This window comes from Bacillus rossius, chromosome 1 (assembly GCF_032445375.1).
Source record: "Bacillus rossius redtenbacheri isolate Brsri chromosome 1, Brsri_v3, whole genome shotgun sequence".
In the NCBI taxonomy this organism is placed as follows: Eukaryota; Metazoa; Arthropoda; class Insecta; order Phasmatodea; family Bacillidae; genus Bacillus; species Bacillus rossius.
This window is the reverse complement of record NC_086330.1, coordinates 54,669,269-54,690,446: the sequence shown is the minus strand read 5'-3', so window position 1 is coordinate 54,690,446 and position 21,178 is coordinate 54,669,269. Positions and strand designations below refer to the sequence as shown.

Here is a 21,178-nt window from a genome sequence, read left to right as displayed (position 1 = left end):
GAAAAGGCTAATGCAAAATGATTAAAAACTTATATGTTGTGAGGTTTCAGTACTAATTTAATAACCAACATTCTAAATCATTCACTATTTTACCGTAAAAATGATGAAACATACAACATATATATATAAAATTTTTATTTAGTGAAACGCTAAAATAATAAACAAGATACATAAAAATTTTTAACATTTTTTTATTGTGTTGAGTGTAAAAGATTATAATATTTGATATCACTGTACATTGACACACAATCACTGTGAGCACGAAAAATATGACTAGAATAGTTTTCAGTTTACAAACAGCCAACAATGGTCATACTTATAGCCAATTGAGGCCACTAATGTGGACACATGCTTGACTACTAATTCGCTGTGGGCAGGCCCTCTGCAGACACTCCATGTTAACAGTAAAGCATCTTTTATCTTTTTCTCCGCTTGAGGGCCACCCCTTCCCTACCCCTTTCAACGGACTCCCAGGCTTCCTGCAAACAAAACATGTCATATACTTTTTCCATTCACAAATTCCTTCTGCCATTTATACTCTACAAAAATAGTGAGTCTGATCCACAGCACTTAAAAAGTTTTCTTCTAAATGCACACTGAATTAAGAACTAGATTCTAATATTTTATATTATTTTAAAATTAAATCAATAAGGAAGATATTTGAACAAATATTGATCACACATTTAAAGTTTAAATGTAATTTTGTGAAATAGACGTTTATTCAACTAGTAATTTCTTAAAAAAAAAAATCTCAATTTTCACAAGGCCAGCTTCATAAAAACCAGTAGAAAACTTTGCTGTCAATTATGAGTTTTGTGTTTTACAGCCTAGATGTATTATTAACTAGAAGCGAAGCTAGTAATCAATTTCTGGAGGAATTATTCTTATTTTAAACTGCGTTTTAAAAATTTTATACTGTAATAATTTATTTTATTTACAATTGTAACATGCCCACCAACAGGTGTCTAGACTTTTATGGTGGGCACAACACATATAGACAAATACAAGGTTAGTCACTGCAAATGTATGGACTCCTACCCCCGTCTGTACCATAGCAGGCAAAACATCCACACATGACACGGGGAAAAGAGTACCATACGTTAGCAGAGAAACAACAAATACAAACAAACACAAAAACAATAATTAAAGACAAAAACAATAAAAGTACTAAATAATACAAACAACTGTAAGCAAAAAGAGAATCTAGTAAAACAGTAAATTAAATATTTATAATGTAGTATAATATTACTAGTACAGCAACAGAAATTAAGTAAAAATGAAAATAATTATAATTTGATTTAAACAAATTTTTTAAATCCCATATATTAAAGTTAAGACATTAGTTCATAAATTATATATTTTTTGTTGTCAAGAGTACATAACATAGATTGTAGGTGACTATAAAACTGGGGAACTTGAATACCTACCAGTGTTGCCAAGTAAATGTTTACAATATAATTTTGATTTATAACAATGTTATACAAAAAATAGCATCTTAGACCTACGGTTTAAAAAAAATTATTTTGTATGAATTCAATTTTGTCACCATCTGAAGTGTTCATATTATTCCAGATTACTGAACAACATTCTAATTTACTTCTAATAAAAGCTAGGTAAAGTGTAAGAATAGACAATATTTGAAGCTTATAAAGTTATGTGATTAATTAATGCTTAAATTCTGTTTTTTTTTTGTTTTTTTTAATCTCCATGTCAACAGTATATAGTTTGGAGTCTAAGATGATGTTAGGTCTTTTATTCTAGATGATATTGAAATTTGTGTGTAATCAAGTATATTATAAACATACCTAAATGGCTGAGTTTTTATAGTAACGGAAATAATTTGAGTTTTAATTTTATAAAGAGAAACAAATTAAATTTACACTTTATTAATTGCAAAAATATATCTTGGAAGCAGAAAACAATCATTTAAAGAATGAATTTCTATGCAGATTTGCAGATCACAAACAATAAACCAGTGCTATGATGAACCTGAATTATATCATTAATGTATATATTAAAAAGTAAGGGAAATGAAGAACCTCCTTGGGCAACATCAGAAGTAGCATAATGTAAAGAAGAAAATTATATGTAGTTATTTAATGATACCAAAAAAAAAAACTCTTTATCATCAAGGTAGCTAGTAAGCCAATTTATGTAACTATTATAAAGATCAAAGTTAGTTTATCAAGTGAAAAAGTGTGATTGACAGAATCAAAGGCTTTCGCCAGATCAAAATACATAATAGGCATCAACCTGGCTACTTTTGATACTTATTGCAAATTTGTGGTGACAGTCACACCTAGGGATGGGGCGAATCCTGATTTCCTCGAATCCGAATCCTAACTCGAATCCTCGACTGGAATTGCCGAATCTCGAACCCAAACCCGAATCTTTTAATAGATGATGTCCACATATCTAATGTAAGTGAGATGTATTCTGCTTGCACTAAAAGTCCCTTGACTTTATCACATGTAGTTTGGTACATTTCTGGTATAGCCTAAGTGTATATAAAGACAACAATTTTTTCTTGAGAAATTTCAGTTTTAGTACAGATTAGCGGTTAGGATTTTTTCTATAAATAAGCTAGAGGTCTGCGAGCCTAAGAATTTTACTTCGAGCCGAGCTCGAGCTTTTGTGGTACAGTTACACTTTTGGGAAATTATTTTTATCTTAAACTTAATATCATGTTTGAATAAAGTATTAAAATGAAGTGGGCTTATTAATTTTGGGTAACTATTTACAGAGTGTGTTTACATTTTGCACTGCTAGAAAAAAAATAACATTTTTTTTCATTGAATCTTACCTGTTTCCATTGGTTCATTAGTAACTGATATCATCCAACTAACATAACCAAGTATATGTTTGTGTAAATGTAACATATCTTTGGAAAAATTTCACCCTTGTCAATATTTCTGGAGTCCTTACTGAGCTTCAACAAACTTAGCACCAAAAATCATGTTGTTTGAAAAGTACATTCACATTGTTTCAACATTTCCACTTTTCAGCACAATAATTCTGAGAGAGATTGTCACAGAGTATTAAATTCTGTTCTTTAATCTATCATTCAGAACAATAATTTGTTCTGCACGTTCAGGAGTTAAATTAGCTCTACGATTGGAGATAGTGTTTCCAGCAAAAGAGAAGCGTCTCTCGCTGGCAACCTGCTTGGCTGGAATGCTTTAGTAAAATTGCTTAACCTCAAAATTAGTGTCATAAATATCTGTAACTGGTCATTAAAGTTTAATCAATTGAAAGTAATAAAAATAAAAACATTTTACTTCATTCAATTTACACTTGCAAAAAAAACATACACACAATAAACCTACATGGAAATTAAAGTCTTTTTCAATATCCTGAAGTCTGAAATATGTTTACTCATGTCATTAAATGTAGAGCTGTATTGAAGAAGCCGACTTTGCCAATATTTGGTTGAATCGGCATTTCTGCCGACTTCCGATACAGTACGCTCGTTAATTTTCGGCCGATATTACTGAAAAACGAAAGAGACTGCTGTCGTAAAGATGGCGGGCAAGTAATGTGATGTGGAATTGAGCTCTGCGGAAATGGTGGAATTATAGGAGTACAAAGGAGTTGAGAAGGGATTATACTAAGATAGCAGCGTAACATTATATATTTTGTATCAATGTAGATAAGAATTAAGGGTTTTAGTGTTTAATCTTTTGCATAAGGAGGTAGTAGTGTTGTGTTGATTTGCGGTCGCCACGTGGCCGTTTAATTAGAGTAGAAATAAGATCTAAGGTGTAGGATTATCTGTTGGTTATTACAGTAGGATTATATATTATTTAAGTTATTTGGGTAATAGGTTAGTGTAGAATAGTGAATTGTGACAAAATGGGTAGGGTGAAATGTAAGTCGAAGCTTAAATGTGTGGGTTGTAAAAAGGTGTGGAAAGATGGAGAGAGTGGTGTACGGTGTGACAAATGCGAAGGCTGGGTCCATACGGAGTGTGCAGGACTAGAGGAGGGGGAGCTGGGTAGTCTGGGGCAGGAGTGGATGTGTAAGGATTGTGACAAGGATAACAAGGGTTCAGGAAGTGTAGTGGCAATGGCAGGAAGCAGTGGTAGCCAGGAGCTGGTAGGTGGGGTGTCAGGAACTCAGAGGGAAGGAGGGAATGTAGATGTGGGTAAGGACTGGGCACTCAATTTCATTGGTGATATTCTGGGAGGAAAGATTGTTGAGGGTCTGAGTGGGACAAGGAGGGAAGTCGATTTGAAAGAAGGATTAGGTGAGGTGTTGTACAGGAAGGAGATGGAAATAAAACATAGATTAGAGAGGGTAGAGGAAGAAGTAAAAAGGGAGGATGGGTTGAGAAGTGTGTTAGTAAGGGTCGAAAGGCTGGAGTGCGAGCTGAAGAGGACAAAGGAGGAAGTTGAGAAGGAAAGGCAGATGAGAAAGGAGGCTGATGTGGAGGTAGATAGGCTGCGCAGGAGGGTGGAGGAGCTGGAAGGGAGGGAGAAAGTAAGGACTCAAGCTGTTAAGGCCACATATGCAGAGGCATGTACTGGGGAAGTTCAGGAAACAGGTGTCAGGTTGCAGAATGAAGGGGTAGCAAGGAGGGTGCGGGAGGAGGCCGGCAGTAAGGCTGTGGGTACAAGCAACGTAGATGTGAACAGGCATGAAGAGGGCAGGGATACGAAAAGGGGTACAATAGTTAGACAGGAGCCCGAAGTGATTTTCCTGGGCAGCTCTATTGTGAAGGGGGTAGAATTGCAGGGGGTGGGGAAAGGAAGTATATATAAAGCTGCGTTTGGGGGTGCAAAGATTAGGAACTTGGGGGAGAGGGTAGGCTGCATGAAAGGAAGCAGTAAAGTTAAGGTGGTGGTTGTTCATGTAGGGGGAAATGATGTGGCTGGTAGAGTGGTGGGGAGGGAAGTAGAGGAGGATATGAGGGGGCTAGTGGGCAAGGTGAAGGAGAAGTTCCCTGTAGCCAGAGTTGTGGTCAGTGGGGTACTAGTAAGGAGGGGTATAAACTATGTCAAGGCTGCGGCGGTCAGCGAGGTGTATGAGAGGGTGTGTAGGGACTTGGGAGCCATGTTGGTAGATAGCAGGAAATGGGTGGGGCAGGACTGTGTGGGCAGGGATCAGGTTCACCTAACAGAGAGGGGAAAATGGATGCTAGGAGACCTGCTAGGAAGGGAGACTTCTGGCCATTTGGAAAGGGCAAGGTTTGAGCAGCAGGGAAGAAGATAGCAACTAGATAGTGAGGAAGGTGGAGAGAAGGGGGGTGATTGTGAATATAGAGCCGATAGCAATGCTAGGGAGGAGGTGACAGCTAAAGTCAACAAAACTCAGATTGGTTGGACGGGGAGCGAGGAAGGAGGAAAGAGGGGGGTGGAGTTGGATAGGGCTGCAAGAGTGCTGGAAATCGGGGTTCTAAGGGGAAGGGGCACTCGTATCAGGGCGGAAGGGACAGAGGCGCAAAGGGGAAAATGCCAATATGTAAAAGTCGCAGTTATAAACTGTAGAAGTATATATAAGAAGGTGGAGGAGTTCTGGGGCAGGGTGGAAGCCTATGGGGCGGATATCATTGTAGCGGTGGAGACATGGTTGGACGAGGAAATTAGAGATGGGGAACTGAAGAGAGCACACTTTGAAATATTTAGAAGGGACAGGAACAGGAATGGAGGAGGGGTAATGGTGTGCATGCGAGAGGGACTCTGTGGTAGGGTTGTATGGGTTGGGGGGAGAGCGGAGTTATTGGAGATGCAGTTCCAGGTAGGAGAGAAAAATGTACGGCTGATTGCGGTGTACCGGCCACCAGGGCAAGGGGATGAAGCCATACGGGAGGTGCAGGACAGGTTGGACATGCTAGGGGAAGGCAAGTGGGTGATAGTGGCGGGGGATCTGAACATGCCAGGGGTGGCATGGGAAAAGGGGCCGGAGGGGATGGGGTCAAGGGAACAGAGATGGGCATCTCAACTGGCAAACAGAGGACTGGAGCAGGTGGTGACTGAAAGCACCAGAAAAGGTGCCAGGAGAGGAGAGCAGGATGACGGGAACCTGTTGGATGTGGTACTTGTGAGACCAATGGAGGCGGTCAGGGGAAGTGTGGTAATGGAGGGCATCAGTGATCACAGGATCCCAGTAGTGGAGTTAGACGTGGGCTGGAGGGAGAAAAGGGTAAGGAGGGGAAACGTGGTAAACTGTTGGGGTAAGGCTGATAGAGTGGGGGCAGAGGCATTCCTGAAGGGGGAATACAGTAGATGGGTAGATATAGAGGACCTCGAAGGTAGATGGGCTGCCTTAAGAAATATTCTGCTGCAGATGGCTACACGTTTTGTACCTCAGAGGAGGGTAGGCCAAGGAGGTGACCCTCCCTACTATGGAAGGGAGTTGAAAGTGTTGAAAAGGAAATGTAGGAGGCTGCATGCGAGGGCAAGGAAGCTTGGGGGAGAGGAGATAGAGGCGGAAATGAAGGCGCTTGGGAAGGAACTAGGGAGGAAATCACGGGAAGCAAGGGATGCTTACATGGAACAGCTGATGGGGGAAGGGGGGACGGTAAATGGGGCGGAGCTCTACAGATACATAAGAAGAGTGAAGGGTGAGGAGGGAATAGGGGTTCTCAGAGGAGGAGGGGGGCAGGAATATACAGAGGACAGGGAAAAGGCAGACTTACTGCAGGAGCAATATCTGGCAGTATTTACAAAGGGGGAGGCATGGGAGGGTAAAGAGGACGACAGTTTAATGGGCAGGAAGGCCTTTGAGCTGCGACTGACAGATGTAATTAAGGTGATCAGGAGGTTGAAAGGGAGAAAGGCAGCTGGGCCAGATGGTATAGGGAATAGTCATTTGAAGTTGGGTGATAGGGAGATTGGGAAGTACCTGTTGGAGGTTTTCAAGCAGTCTCTGGAGGAGGGGAAACTACCAATGGAATGGAAGGAGGCAAGTGGTAGTTCCCATCTACAAGGGGGGAAATGATAAGGCGGAGCCAGGAAGTTACAGGCCGGTCAGTTTGACGTCCTGTGTAGGAAAAGTGATGGAGAGGTTGGTAGGAAGGTACGTAAAGGGGGAAATGGAAGATCTGGGGTGGGTGGATAACAGGCAGCATGGATTCAGGATGGGGTTCTCATGCGAGACCCAGATGGCTGGGCTGTTGGAAGACCTGGTGGAAGCGGTGGACGGGGGGAAGCAGATAGATGCAATCTTTATAGATTTTGAAAAGGCGTTTGATAAGGTCCCCCATAGGAGGTTAATGGAAAAGGTTGAGTTGCTGGTGAGGGATGGAAGGGTGGTAAACTGGGTGGGTGATTTCCTGAGGAATAGAAGACAAAGAGTGAGAGTGGGTGAGGAAAGCTCCGAGGAGGGGGAAGTGACGTCGGGGGTGCCACAGGGGAGTGTGCTGGGGCCTCTGTTGTTCACAATTATGATAAACGATCTGGGGGAGGGCATGAAAGCCAGATGGAGGCTATTTGCAGATGACTGTGTAGTGTATGAGGTTGTGGGGGAAGGGGGATGTTTAACAGAGGACTTGATAAGGTTGGAGCAATGGACGGAGAAAAATGGAATGTCCTTGAATGTTGGTAAGACAAAAGTTGTCAGATTTACAAAGAGGAGGAAAGTCACACGAAATGTATATTACTGGAAGGGGCAGGAGATAAGAGAGGCAGCAGGATATAAGTACCTGGGGGTGACACTGAAAAATGACCTAGGATGGGCGGAGCACATAGAGGGGGTGGTCAGGAGGGGAAGGCAGGCGCTGGGGTTGCTTGGTAGGACCCTGCAGGGAGCTGGGAGGAGGACAAAGGAGAAGGCATACTCCACATTGGTCAGGCCAATGTTGGAGTATGCGGCGGCGGTCTGGGACCCCTACCTGGTGACTGAGGTGAAGGAGCTGGAAGGGGTGCAGCGCAGAGCGGCTAGGTGGGTGATGGGAATGTGGAGAAGGAGGGAGGGGCAGGATGGGAAACTGCATAGCCCAACGGAAATGATTAAGGAGTTGGGGTGGGAAACGTTACAGAGGAGAAGAAGAGTGGAAAGGTTGGTCAGGATGTTCAAGGTGCTGAAGGGGGAAGGGGGATGGGGGCAATTGGGAAGCAAAGTACATAGAGGGGAGTACAGAGGACGAAGAGACCACAGATGTAAGCTCCAGAGGGTGTGGAGGCGGACAGAGAGAGGGCGGAACACCTTCCTGGTGAGGACGGGGAGGGAGTGGAATGGGCTGGGGGAGGAAATGGTGGAGGTCAGGGATGGGAGGGAGCTGAGGAGAAAGCTGATGGAGGGGGGGGGGAGAGGGGAGTGAGTGGGAGTTCTTGCCACCGGGTGAAAGCCCAATTGCAGGTTAAGTAATAATAATAATAATAATAAACCTAAAAATCCACGAGTACCATTTTCACTTTTCGTAGTAGTACTGCATTCTTTCAGATCGCATTATTTCTTAGCAACATGTGCCAACCATACATATCAAAGTTTAACATCTTTTTTTTTTTTTAACAATGTTCTTTAATTTAATATGTCATAAATAAATAATACATTACTATCACGGTAAATATACATCTCAGTTGTTACGGTAACTATAGTGCAAATATGGTAGCTATCATGCTTCTGTAGTAATTATGGTATTCTACAAAGAATCTTTAGTTCTTTTTATGGTAATTATCCAAGGTCATTAGATACCAGGTCGTCTCAACAGAAGAAAAACGAGTTTGGTCGTTCGGGTGTTTCCGTGATATGACGTATCCGCTAGACCTTCAAAGTAAACAAAACTGTGAAATTGCGTGCTTGTTTTGATTTTGTTTTCGTGCTGTGGTTTAGTAATGTAAAAATGCCTGCTGTTGAGAAGAAATTGGGTGCTTCATTTGTAAGAATAAGGACTTTTTTAAGATTGAATCATTTCAATCGACAGCTAAGTAAAAAACGTGTTGGAAGAAGCAGCAACAAAGTGTGCAAGAAAATGAAAAAAAAATTGTAACATAAATAGTAGGCTAATAGATTTTTTGAAGGAAGTGTCATTTAATTTAGATTTAGCAAAAAAAAATTGTGGGGTGTGTTTGGAGTGATAGTAATCTTTTGTATTTCATATGAAATAATTTACATGTAAATTGCAGTCATGGATAATTTCAGGATGTGTGTTTGCTACAGAATTGTACAAAAACTTATGACTTGGCAAGATAGAACTTCTAAAACTGTTTGACAGGACTAAATGTTATTGGATGTATTATGTTTGTAGGAAAACAATAAGGCTCCTGATATTGCTCATCGTTCATTGAATAAAAGCATGTTTGATGTGAACCACACCTAATGAACTTCATTTTCTGGTTTAATGAATTTGTCATTGCTTTGTTTATCTTTAAATAGCAAACATTCCATAGCTTGTCAGATCACTCATTCTTTCATTGTATTGTTTTATTTCTCTGGTTTTTCACTAAATTGAAACTAAATAAATAACTCTGGACATATTGCAAGAGTTGTCCCTTGTTACATTCACAAGTAATTGTCTATGTTCTTATTATATTTACATATTTGTGCATTTTATAATTTTTAATAGGTATTGTGGTCATAATTGGGCCGCAGTGATTTAATGTAGTTTAACAAAAAAAAAACCTGAACCTAACCGCAGTTGTTTTCGACATGAATAGAAAATATGTAGCATATCAAACTAAGTAATTCAGATGCATGGAAAAGTTACAAATGTGTTTGTATACTTATGTAACAAGCTAGTGCACCCATGTGATATTTTGAAAGGGGGGGGGGGGGGGGGGGAAGTGAGATCTGGAGGTATATGGTGTTTTAAATATTTTGGAAGACAAATGGTGATTTGTAAGTAGGTACATATATTTAAAATCTTCTACGTGAAAATATTTCAGTGTTGGACGACTTATACGTAACTACATTTTTGTCTTTCTCTGTCAAGGAGGGGGGGGGGGGGGGGCTGCTTTGCCCCAGGTATGGGTGCCCATGGTAACAAGTAATAATCTAGTGATGTAAAATATGTCTTGTTAGCTCCAAATGAAGTATTTAGGGAGTCATGCTTAGTTTTACCTCAATTTATAACCTGTATTTGTCTACCACACACCAAAATTTATACTAAGCATCATCATCCACTGTTTCCAGCCTGTGGCTGGGTCAGCCAAGTGGGTCTTGTGACTTTGTCCATTTAACAATCACATTAAAGTGTGATGATATTGAAAGCCATGCAGTTTATATTTTATTCGTACAAATATATAGTAATGTATGTGTGTGTGTATGTATATATATACACACACACATACATATGCCATATAAATTTCAGAGATAAAGAAAATATGGTATTAATTTTCATGGCTAGCTGCCACACTAATTCTTTTTATCCAGGATTTTGTGCAAAATGACTTATATAAAAAAAAACTAATGGCAACAGTATAATAAATAAATTTAACATTTAATAGAGGTGGTATTAACCAACATGTAAATAATGTTATATCATTTACATAAATATCTTGGTAACAAAATTTATTTATGTACATATTTCATTAAGGAGACTTAATGCTAAACCATTTGAAACTTCGCAAATATGTAAAATTACAGAAAAAAATATTAAATTACTTTTTATGTAAATTAATGTAATAAATGATCAGCTACAAGTTGGGAAAACAATTCCTACACATTTGCATTGAAAAAAACAATTAAAGCAAAATAGTAATGAGATAATGCCTGTAGTAAAAAATAAAGTTTTGTGTATTTTTTGTCAGCTTTTTATTTAGCTTTCAAATATGTGTTCATTATAAAACATACTTGAAGTGCCTATTTATGTTGATGAAATATTTAGAGAAAAAAATCATGTCAATTGATGTAGTTTGTATGACAGAACATAGTGACTAATTGTATTTGTTTTATAGCTTCTTACTCACCACAATTTATAATAGGCATAAGTAAATGTAGATTATTATGAATTACCTATATATTTTGTTAAATACTGAATTTTGATGTGATGAAATATGTTCTGGGATCAGATTTGGAGTGTTGAAATATTTCTGATGAATTATTTGAGAAAAATTACCTTGTTACTGTTTCTAGCAGTAAAGAATTATGATGAGAGTATACAGACTGCATCTAATAAAATGAAAACAATTTAAGATATGGAGAAATGTGTTATGTGCATGAAAAATAATGAAAATCTGTTAAATTAATGGTGACTTTGAAATGCAAATCATCAATGTAATCACGATTACATTTAGTAATAAATTTAATAGTCACAAAAATAAATATTGCAAGTTTTAAAAGATGTTACACTCCTAGGATACAAACACTTACCTACAATGAAATATTTTTCACAGTAAATTATTATGTTTATTTGGCTCAGTGGTTTGTACGTAGTTATGGATTACAAGTTGCCAGGTTTAAATCCTGTCACTTAAGAATTATTTTAAGTAGGTACATAAATTTTTACTACATTTTAACACACTAGAGTTATAGTGGATTATATTATTGATGGTTATTTGTTCACATAATTGTTGTAATTACTATTAGCTTGGTCATTTTTTACTAGGTGGTCTTACAACATTTATATATTTTTTACTTGTAACAAAAAATTAATCTTGCAAACACAATCAAGGAGATTAATTACGAACATGTAAATAAAAATTTATATTGATACAAATTAAGTGTATATGTTTGTTTGCATGTTTTTTTATACAAATGTACAATTTTATTCTACACAAATAAAGTTTTGCACATTTAACCTTAAAAACTAGAGGAATGTCACTGTCTACACATTTAAAAAACCTGCCTCTTTTTCTACCTCTTACAGCAGAAGTTTGGCATTTTGTGGTGAAATTTTTTGTAACTAACAGTTCAAAATATGATTACTACTGTGAACATCTGATTACAAAATACAAAAACTATTCTCATGCTCCATCTTCTACCAGAAGTTTAATTTTCTGACAAATTAAAAAAAATATATTTTTTTATTCTAGTTACTCTCATTCAAAAAAAAATTATGTTTGTCTAAACTGCAAATGATGTTTATGTGATACTGTTTCTCATTACCGGCTTAGTACAATTTTACGTTCCAATGTTAAGAGATGAAATAAAATTACCCAGCGATGTATCATGTAATAAAGACTTTGAACAATGGTTTGTGATATTTGTGTTTTAAGCCACATATTTGCGGACCACTTGTTAGAAAGTATCACAAGGTAGGAATAAAGTGTTTCAGTGTTTTAGGCATGTTTTCTTCCAGAAGAAGTGTTCAGGTAAATCAGAAACTGAGTATGCCTTACTGCCTGCACTATGGTGCGTAAGTAGTGGCAGTAGTGGGAAAGGAGCATATTTAGGAATACCAGCTTGGAAACATGTACCTGCCAAGAATGCCAAAATACCAAAATATTTTTATCATGGTAAATGATCTGGGAGTGTGTTTTGCAATTTTAATTTGAGATTTTATATCAAAATTTAATTAATAGTATATGTGGTAATTTTGGAGACTATTAGTTTTTGGTAAATAAGTTGAGTAAGGATTAAAATGAAAGAATTTAAGCAGGGAAATACATATTTTTTAAAGAATTAATTACTTTAAAAAAATAATTGTGTTATTATTGTACTCTAATAAATCTTTCACTTAGAGCTACCATTTTTCAGAATTACAGATCCTAGTTAACCTAGCAAACCTTTCACATAGTGATCATTTACCATGTTACTCAGGAGTTACCATTCTTAAGAATTACAGCTGATGGAAAGGGACATGGTTAATAGTAGGCCAGACAGCTTTAGAGTGCAGTTTAATTTTTTTACTTAAATTAATAATTATAAATGACAGGTCTGTAAGAAAATTTTCTATGCAAAATTACTAGCTCACTTAATATTAAATTAATGGTAGGAAGAGGGAGTGGTGACATGGAGTACATACCACAGGGGAGTGCCATGGGGCCCTTGCTGTTCATAATGACAGATGTCTGGGAAAGCATGATGAGTAGATTAAAAAAAAGCGGACGGTGAAGAAGGGAGTAGGGGTCTGGGGTTAACTGCTATGACACTAAAGGAGAGAAATAAAAGTCAATGAAAAGGCATCTTCCATGCTGGTGATAATCAGATATGGAATACGCCACAGGAATTTGGGACTCGTACCTAGCGATGGACATTTAAGAGTTATAAAGGTACAATGCAATGTAGTGAGATAAGTGACAAATATCGGAGGAGAAACGATGACGGAAGAAGGAAGATGCATAGACCATCAGTGATGATGGAGCTTGTGTGGGACACACTGTAAAGGAGGAGAAAGAAAGAATGGTGAAATAGGTTAAGGTAATTAAAGGGAGGGGATTTTGGAAAGCTGAGAGATAGGTAAAGTGCAGAGGGATCACATGTGGAAGATCCACAGGTTAGAATGCAATGGATTAGACAAAATCATATTACTGCACACAAATATGAAATTTGGTAGTTAAAGGGCCATTAAATATTCTTAGAATATTTTTTGGAGGATAGTCATTACCATAAAACTTGTTATATTGTATGATATTCTTAATACACTTACAAAGTTTGTTTACTACTGCAAATGAACATAACATGTTGACACTTAAACATCTAGCAAGGAAGCTAAATGTAATATTGAATATAATTACTTATCAATGGTAACAAGCATAAACAAATTAGCATTAAATAACACAATGTTGTGAATATTGCAAGAACAGCACGCATCACAATGTTTACCAACAACACCAGTTTAGATTTTAAAATACACATTTGAGCCTAATTTACGATTAAATAACTGATAACATAACAAAGATTAAATATATTACTAGCGGAAACACGTGATACATTTAACCTGTACATAAATTACATCAGTCTATGTGAATCAGAAAATTTAAGAAAGTGCCATTTAGACACTTGATTAATTTGAATTCCCGCGGCAATGTGGTCTAGCATGTACGTCAGACGCGATTGACCAATAACAGTAAAATAGAGGGATGAGATGACCTGGTATCTAATGACCTTGGTAATTATCTTAAAATAACTATTGGGTTTGTACTGTAGTTATGGTACATCATCCATATTTCTTCGTATGTTGTTGTTCATTTGTCTTTTCTTCATATTTACGTGTGCCATTATTTGAGACAAGAAGTTTCAGAAAAAATTTTAACGGACATTATATCACACATTTAATGGCGTAAATGACGAGACCTCGGGCAATTTAAACGCTTTATATGGAAAAACCTACCATGCGGGACCTCGTAAGCGAGTTTTACTGTATTTTTTCCCCGTAAATAGTAAAAACCAAATCCTTTGACGAATCCTATATCAGACCAGCCGAACCTTCGAATCCCTAGGATTCGGCGGATTCGGCGGATATTGGATTCGGTCGCCCCATCCCTAGCTCACACCCTTTCTAAAGCCATGTTGGTTGTAAGATAATCTATTTTTATATGGACATTAATTGGTTAAAAAAAATTATTTTTTTTTCTTTCAAATTTTTGCAAGACCATTAAGTTATGAAATAAGTCTATAATTTGAAACATCTAATTTACTTCCCTTTTTGTTGATTGGAATAATCTTGGCTACTTTCCATTTCGAAGGAAAAACTTGTTATTTTAAGCTTGTATTAAAGAGATTTTTTAACAAAGGCAATAATCGATGAGCACATCCTTTTAAAATGAAATTAGGTAAGCCATCAGGGCCAGTTGACATAGAAGATTTTAAAGATTTTATGCCCCAAAGGACTAGACTCTCAGAAGTTTAAATAGTGTCCACATTTACATTTGATTCAAAAATTTTAGGGTTGTTAGTGGATGGTACATAAACACTAGAAAAATGATTTGCAAAAACATTGGATAGTAATTGTGGATCACTAATAACATCACCATTTACATTTAAAGATTGAGGTTCACAGTAACCATTTTTCAAAATTTTTACATATCTCCAAAATTTTTCTGAGTTATTCTTAACAGTATTGTTTATCCTTTAGGTCCAATGAATTTTGTCTCGCTTAATTAGATTTTTTACTAGTTTTCTATTATGGAAATTTTTTTTTGGATTATTTTAGGGCTTGAATTAACTCTCTTGTGAACCAATACAAATGTTTTGAGGCCCTTTTTGTAGTTTATGGGATGAAAGAATTAATTTTGTCACTTATACAAGTAGTTGGCTGTTCGACGTGAGTATTCATACCAAAGGTATTGTAGAAAGTGGACCAGTTATGTTATTTTATACAATTATATAGGTCAAGATAATCAACATTTTCACAATTACGTAATACATTGTGATGCAATGAGTTTCAGTTGATCAGAGCTTTGATGCATGTGACATGCATGGAGTGTTTTGCATGAACACAGGATGTTGGGTTAGTTGCTCAACACATGCCACTAGCATAGGCGTGCGCACGGTAGGTGCCACAGGTGCCTTGGCACCACCATTAGGGTTAACGTTATTTTATTTTTTACAAGCAGAAATAATACATACTTACAAAAAACCGTATTATTTACAAAAAATATGTTTTCCAATCGTGTCGAGTTACAGATATGTGCTCATAACACTATCAGTATATCAATTATCAATTAGGGATGGTGCGACCGAATCCAATATCCGCCGAATCCTAGGGATTCGAAGATTCGGCGGGTCTGATATAGGATTCGTCAAAGGATTCGGTTTTTTACTATTTACGGGAAAAAAATACAGTAAAACTCGCTTACGAGGTTCCGCATGGTAGGTTTTTCCGTATAAAGCGTTTAAATTGCCCGAGGTCTTATCATTTACGCCATTAAATGTGTGATTGTGATATAAAGTCCGTTAAAATTTTTTCTGAAACTTCCTGTATCAAATAATGGCTCACGTAAATATGAAGAAAAGACAAAGACAAATGAACAACAACATACGAAGAAATATGGATGATGTACCATAACTACAGTACAAACCCGAAAGTTATTTTAAGGTAATTACCGTAATAAGAACTAAAGATTCTTTGTAGAATACCATAATTACTACCGAAGCATGATAGCTACCATATTTGCACTATAGTTACCGTAACAACCGAGATGTATATTTACCGTGATAGTAATGTATTATTTATTTATGACATATTAAAGAACATTGTTGAAAAAAAAAAAAAAAAAAGGATGTTAAACTTTGATATGTATGGTTGGCACATGTTGCTAAGAAATAATGCGATGTGAAAGAATGCAGTACTACTACGAAAAGTGAAAATTGTACGCGTGGATTTTTAGGTTATGGAAGTCTCTTTCGTTTTTCAGTAATATCGGCCGAAAATTAACAAGCGTACTGTATCGGAAGTCGGCAGAAATGCCGATTCAACTAAATATTGGCAAAATCGGCTTCTTCAATACAGCTCTACCTTTAATGACATGAGTAAACATATTTCAGACTTCAGGATATTGAAAAAGACTTTAATTTCCATGTAGGTTTATGTGTGTGTGTTTTTTTTGCAAGTGTAAATTGAATGAAGTAAAATGCTTTTATTTTTATTACTTTCAATTGATTAAACTTTAATGACCAGTTACAGATATTTATGACACTAATTTTGAGGTTAAGCAATTTTACTAAAGCATTCCAGCCAAGCAGGTTGCCAGCGAGAGACGCTTCTCTTCTGCTGGAAACACTATCTCCAATCGCTAATTTAACTCCTGAACGTGCAGAACAAATTATTGTTCTGCATGATAGATTAAAGAACAGAATTTAATAAGACTCTGTGAAAATCTCTCTCAGAATTATTGTGCTGAAAAGTGGAAATGTTGAAACAATGTGAATGTACTTTTCAAACAACATGATTTTTGGTGCTAAGTTTGTTGAAGCTCAGTAAGGCCTCCAGAAAAATTGACAAGGATGAAATTTTCCCAAAGATTTGTTACATTTACACAAACATATACTTGGTTATGTTAGTTGGATGATATCAGTTACTAATGAACCAATGGAAACATGTAAATTCAATGGAAAAAAATGTTATTTTTTTTATGGCAGTGCAAAATGTAAACACACAATGTAAATAGTTACCCAAAATTAATAAGCCCACTTCATTTTAATACTTTATTCAAACATTATACTAAGTTTAAGATAAAAATAATTTCCCAAAAGTGTAACTGTACCACAAAAGCTCGAGCTCGGCTCGAAGTAAAATTCTTAGGCTCGCAGATCTCTAGCTTATTTATAGAAAAAATCCTAACCGCTAATCTGTACTAAAACAGAAATTTCTCAAGAAAAAATTGTTGTCTTTATATACACTTATACCATAAATGTACCAAACTACATGTGATAAAGTCAAGGGACTTTTAGTGCTAGTAGAATACATCTCACTTACATTAGATATGTGGACATCATCTATTCAAAGATTCGGGTTTGGGTTCGAGATTCGGCAATTCCAGTCGAGGATTCGAGTTAGGATTCGGATTCGAGGAAATCAGGATTCGCCCCATCCCTATTATCAATCGAACCAAATATACACACGGAAACAAGCCAGGTGCAATTACTTGTGTTGTACACGCGGGCCGCGGCTACGACACTTCTGAAAAGTAAATACTTCTCCTAGTTCTCCTCGAATTGCATAGAATGTGCGCTTTGTGTCCACTGTTCACTCCACTCGGCAGGCGCACGGAATAATAGCCGCCGTCCGCCAGATAGCACTACTGTGTAGTGTTTACTCTTACTGTTTACTCATCAGTTTACTGTTCTAATGAGTACACGAGTACAGCCTGTTTGTTACGTGGATCACTCATTAATTAATTATCATTTTATTTTCACTAGTTGACAGTTGTTATGGTTCGTTAATTGCTGTATATATCTGGCTGTATGATGTATAAATGGGTGATTAAAATTAAAAAGCCCGATCTCGAAAAGGATTACTCGATGACTTATATGCAGTCGCCGACAAAACATTTTTGTTGTATTCCAAAAGTTAAAACTTTTGCCCACTCTTATTTGTGTATTTTTATTATTTTAATATTTTTCATATTTGAGGTATGTTACAAAAACTCCCTTGATTTGTTGATTTTAAAACTTAACATTTGAGAATGTTTTTTCTAGCATTTATTTCGCGCCTTCAGAAAACATGTAAGTACGGTTTTTCAAAGCCACCAGCATGAATTACGTGCAAACAATTTGTGAAAATTTACTTTATGGCTCAACAAAGCTTAAAACTGTAAATAGTTTAGTAGTTTTTCTGGCGATTATAACGTTCAAAGCCATAATTTGTAATAAAAAATGTTAAAATTTTTGCATCTGTGTATTTAATGTTTTTGTTCGGAAACACCTTAAATAGCACCATTTTGCGCTTTCAAAACCAAATTTTTCCGGGGTAGGACCCCCGGACCCCCCGCTTTAGGCTCGGGTCCGTGAATGATAGGGCTGTTGTGTAATCTGGCACCACCACTACTGAAGTCCTGCGCACGCCTATGGCCACTAGGCCTGTTGGAATCTCTCTAATCCGTTACCTTTATTTATGTCTTGAAATGAAGTGAAAATGTGTTACAGTGATAGACAGGCAAACTTTCATGTGTGACAAAATACCATCAGATGTGAATCGCTAATAACTACAAGACAAATAATGCATCACCAATGGTTGAGTCCAATACAGATATGAGATAGATTACCTATATCTGTATGTGTTTATTGGGCAGTATTTGTTTTGCCCATGATGCATCATACCAGTGAAGATGCAGGCATGATTGTTACTGTTGATGATTAAATTACATATGTACTAATAAAAAACAATTGTAATGATTTTATCCCGTTTTCATGAAAAATCTATGGCCTGGACCTGAACTGCGCAATTTTAAATTTTGTTTTTTAATCGTAACGTCTGTTTCGTCATAGAAAATGCAACACATAAGCTGCTATTGTGCCGGACTATTGATACACACCATTGAAACTATAGTGTTCACTTTTTATGTCCATGGTAAAAGAGTGCCCATAATTTCTGATGTAGTCCATTGTCGCAGAGTTTTGTTTATTTTATTCTGAAACTGGTACGCAAGGAGAAATAAATACAAATAATTGTTTGTTTTCAATTTACAAATTTCAAAAATTGTCAGTGTTTTCAACCATTCATACAAATTTTCAGCTACCATATTACAAGACAGATTAGATAACTTTGATTAATTGTTGTTTATTTTTTGATAGTGCTTATCAGTTATCAGGTTATCACTATCAGTCATATTAAAACATCTCAACTGGGTATTTATAATGCACAAATGACTATCTCAACAGTCAAAGTTGATATACGTCCAGCTAATTTGTGCATATCATCTTGAATGCTTTAAAGTTTTGACTTCGTTCAAGCACCTCACAGCACATAATTAAATGTAATGCCGAAACTCACATAGTGATTGGCCACGTAAAATACAGTCTTTTATTCTGTGGTCAAAGAGGTTCAATAAAGCATTAACTTTGAAGAATCTACCTAATAAAATTATCAAAAGTCACTCTCTAAAAGAGTTACTAGATACATTAACGTGTGCCCTGCCTGTGCCAGTACAAAATAAAGAATACAAATATTGATGCTAAAAGAAAGTTATTGGTAAATGTATTAAAAAATGGCAATTATCGCTTCCCCTTAGGAAAAAACCTACCCTAAGAAAACCTATACATTATACTTACAAGGAGACGATGAGATAATGAGAGATGTAAGGAACTTCACTTTTCATTGTCCCCTACATTAGTCTCAGCATGTGTCTGCAAGTTCTTCACAGCAGAATAGAGTGTGAAAAGAACATGAAGTGACTGTATCTTCGATTCATATGTTGGGATGTCGAACAAACCTTTAGAAATAAATGGAGGAACAAAATAATCAAGCAATGTTTAAATTAGTTCATCCATCAAGTGTAACTTAACCTAATCATCAATGTAACCTGAAGCAACATTTAAATATTTATCAATAGCAAAGAGTTTGTTACTTAACTTCATCCAAAATATATAACAAAAGTAATCACTAATTCCCATTTAATGTGCAAATTTCAAATTTTTCTGCTGCCTGCAATGAGTGTGCTCTTAGAACTAGAAAACTGCACTTGTCACACAAATACATGAAAACAGTGAAAACTGTTGTTACACCAGAAACTGGAATGTGACTCAAGAAAAGTGCAACATATCTGGGGACATTATTTAAAATTTAGATTTCTGTAACTCAAGATATGTTCTTTTATTAAGGTTTGGTAATATAATAATTTGAGAAATTCCACATTTGCATGTGGCAAATCACCTTTCTATAATGCACACCAGGGTTTTCATTCTTATAAGGTTGAATACATTAACATAAATATAATTTTTTGACGTGATAACGTCTTACAAATCGATGAACGCCGGCTGCACGCACGAAAAAGCATGACTCATTATCACGTTCCGCCTGAGCTGAGCGTGCAAGAACCGGCCAACCACCGTGCGAGAAAATCTTTTATAATATCAAACAGGTTAAGGTGGGCTTTTTAAAAGCAGCAAGTTAATAATTTTGATTTATTTGTCCAATTTCGTCATTTCAAATTAAAAATTTATTGGCATTGATTTGATTTCAGTTTATTTCTATAACTAATTGTTCGTGATTATATTCAAACAAATTATTTAAATTAATTTTGCAAAAATTGTAAATAATATTTGAACATTAAAAAGTATGCAATTTTTCATCAATGTTTTCTTATGACGTTATCACATAAAATTTTAGTCCGTAAACTGACTTATATACAACCCCCCCTTTTTTAAGCAATTATACAGGTTATTTTCTCTTTTCAACACCTTCAAATTATTATGTATTATAACTATTGTACCAGCACAGTTCACTCCTGGAATACAGAAGAACACCGAACACAGTGCAAGAGTGAAGGCTAGGTCTGTGTGTGTAATTTGCTGTTTGTTTTTGTGTGACTACGGTGGGTAAGATATGGTTTACAAAATGGTGGGAGGTAACACACGTTTACTGATCCTGTGATGCCAGCCGCAACTTTGTTACACTAGAGTTGTGCCTATACGAATCAGCAGAAGCCGATTTTGCCGATATTTAGTTGAATCTGTGTTTCTGCCGATTCATGATAAGCTTGTTAATTTTCAGCCGATATTATTTAAAAAATTAAGTGGCTGTCATAATCTAAAAATCCACCAGTACCCATATCACTTTTTGTACTACAACATACTTTTATCATCATTTCTTAGCTACGTATGCCAGCCGTACATATCAAGCTTAAACATCCTACGTTTTATAACGTTCTGGAATCTAGTACAGTGCGCGCGCGCGTGCATATATATATATATATAT

General features: G+C 36.4%; 1 protein-coding gene across 9 annotated transcripts in view; it reads right to left on the bottom strand.

The window, feature by feature from the left end:
* Positions 1 to 174: 174 nt before the first annotated feature.
* Positions 175 to 21,178, bottom strand: part of LOC134536161 (intraflagellar transport protein 46 homolog) — a 50,533-nt gene continuing 29,529 nt past the window's right edge. For 5 of the 9 annotated variants that reach the window (XM_063375794.1, XM_063375826.1, XM_063375802.1 and 2 more), the window contains 2 exons: positions 19,534 to 19,694; positions 175 to 479 (listed from right to left, as the gene is read on the bottom strand). In XM_063375794.1, the coding sequence (XP_063231864.1) occupies positions 19,570 to 19,694 (125 nt within the window). In that variant the 3' untranslated portion in view covers positions 175 to 479; positions 19,534 to 19,569. The remainder of the gene's footprint in view (positions 480 to 19,533; positions 19,695 to 21,178) is intronic. The other 4 variants (XM_063375851.1, XM_063375811.1, XM_063375818.1 and 1 more) reach the window with 1 other exon arrangement.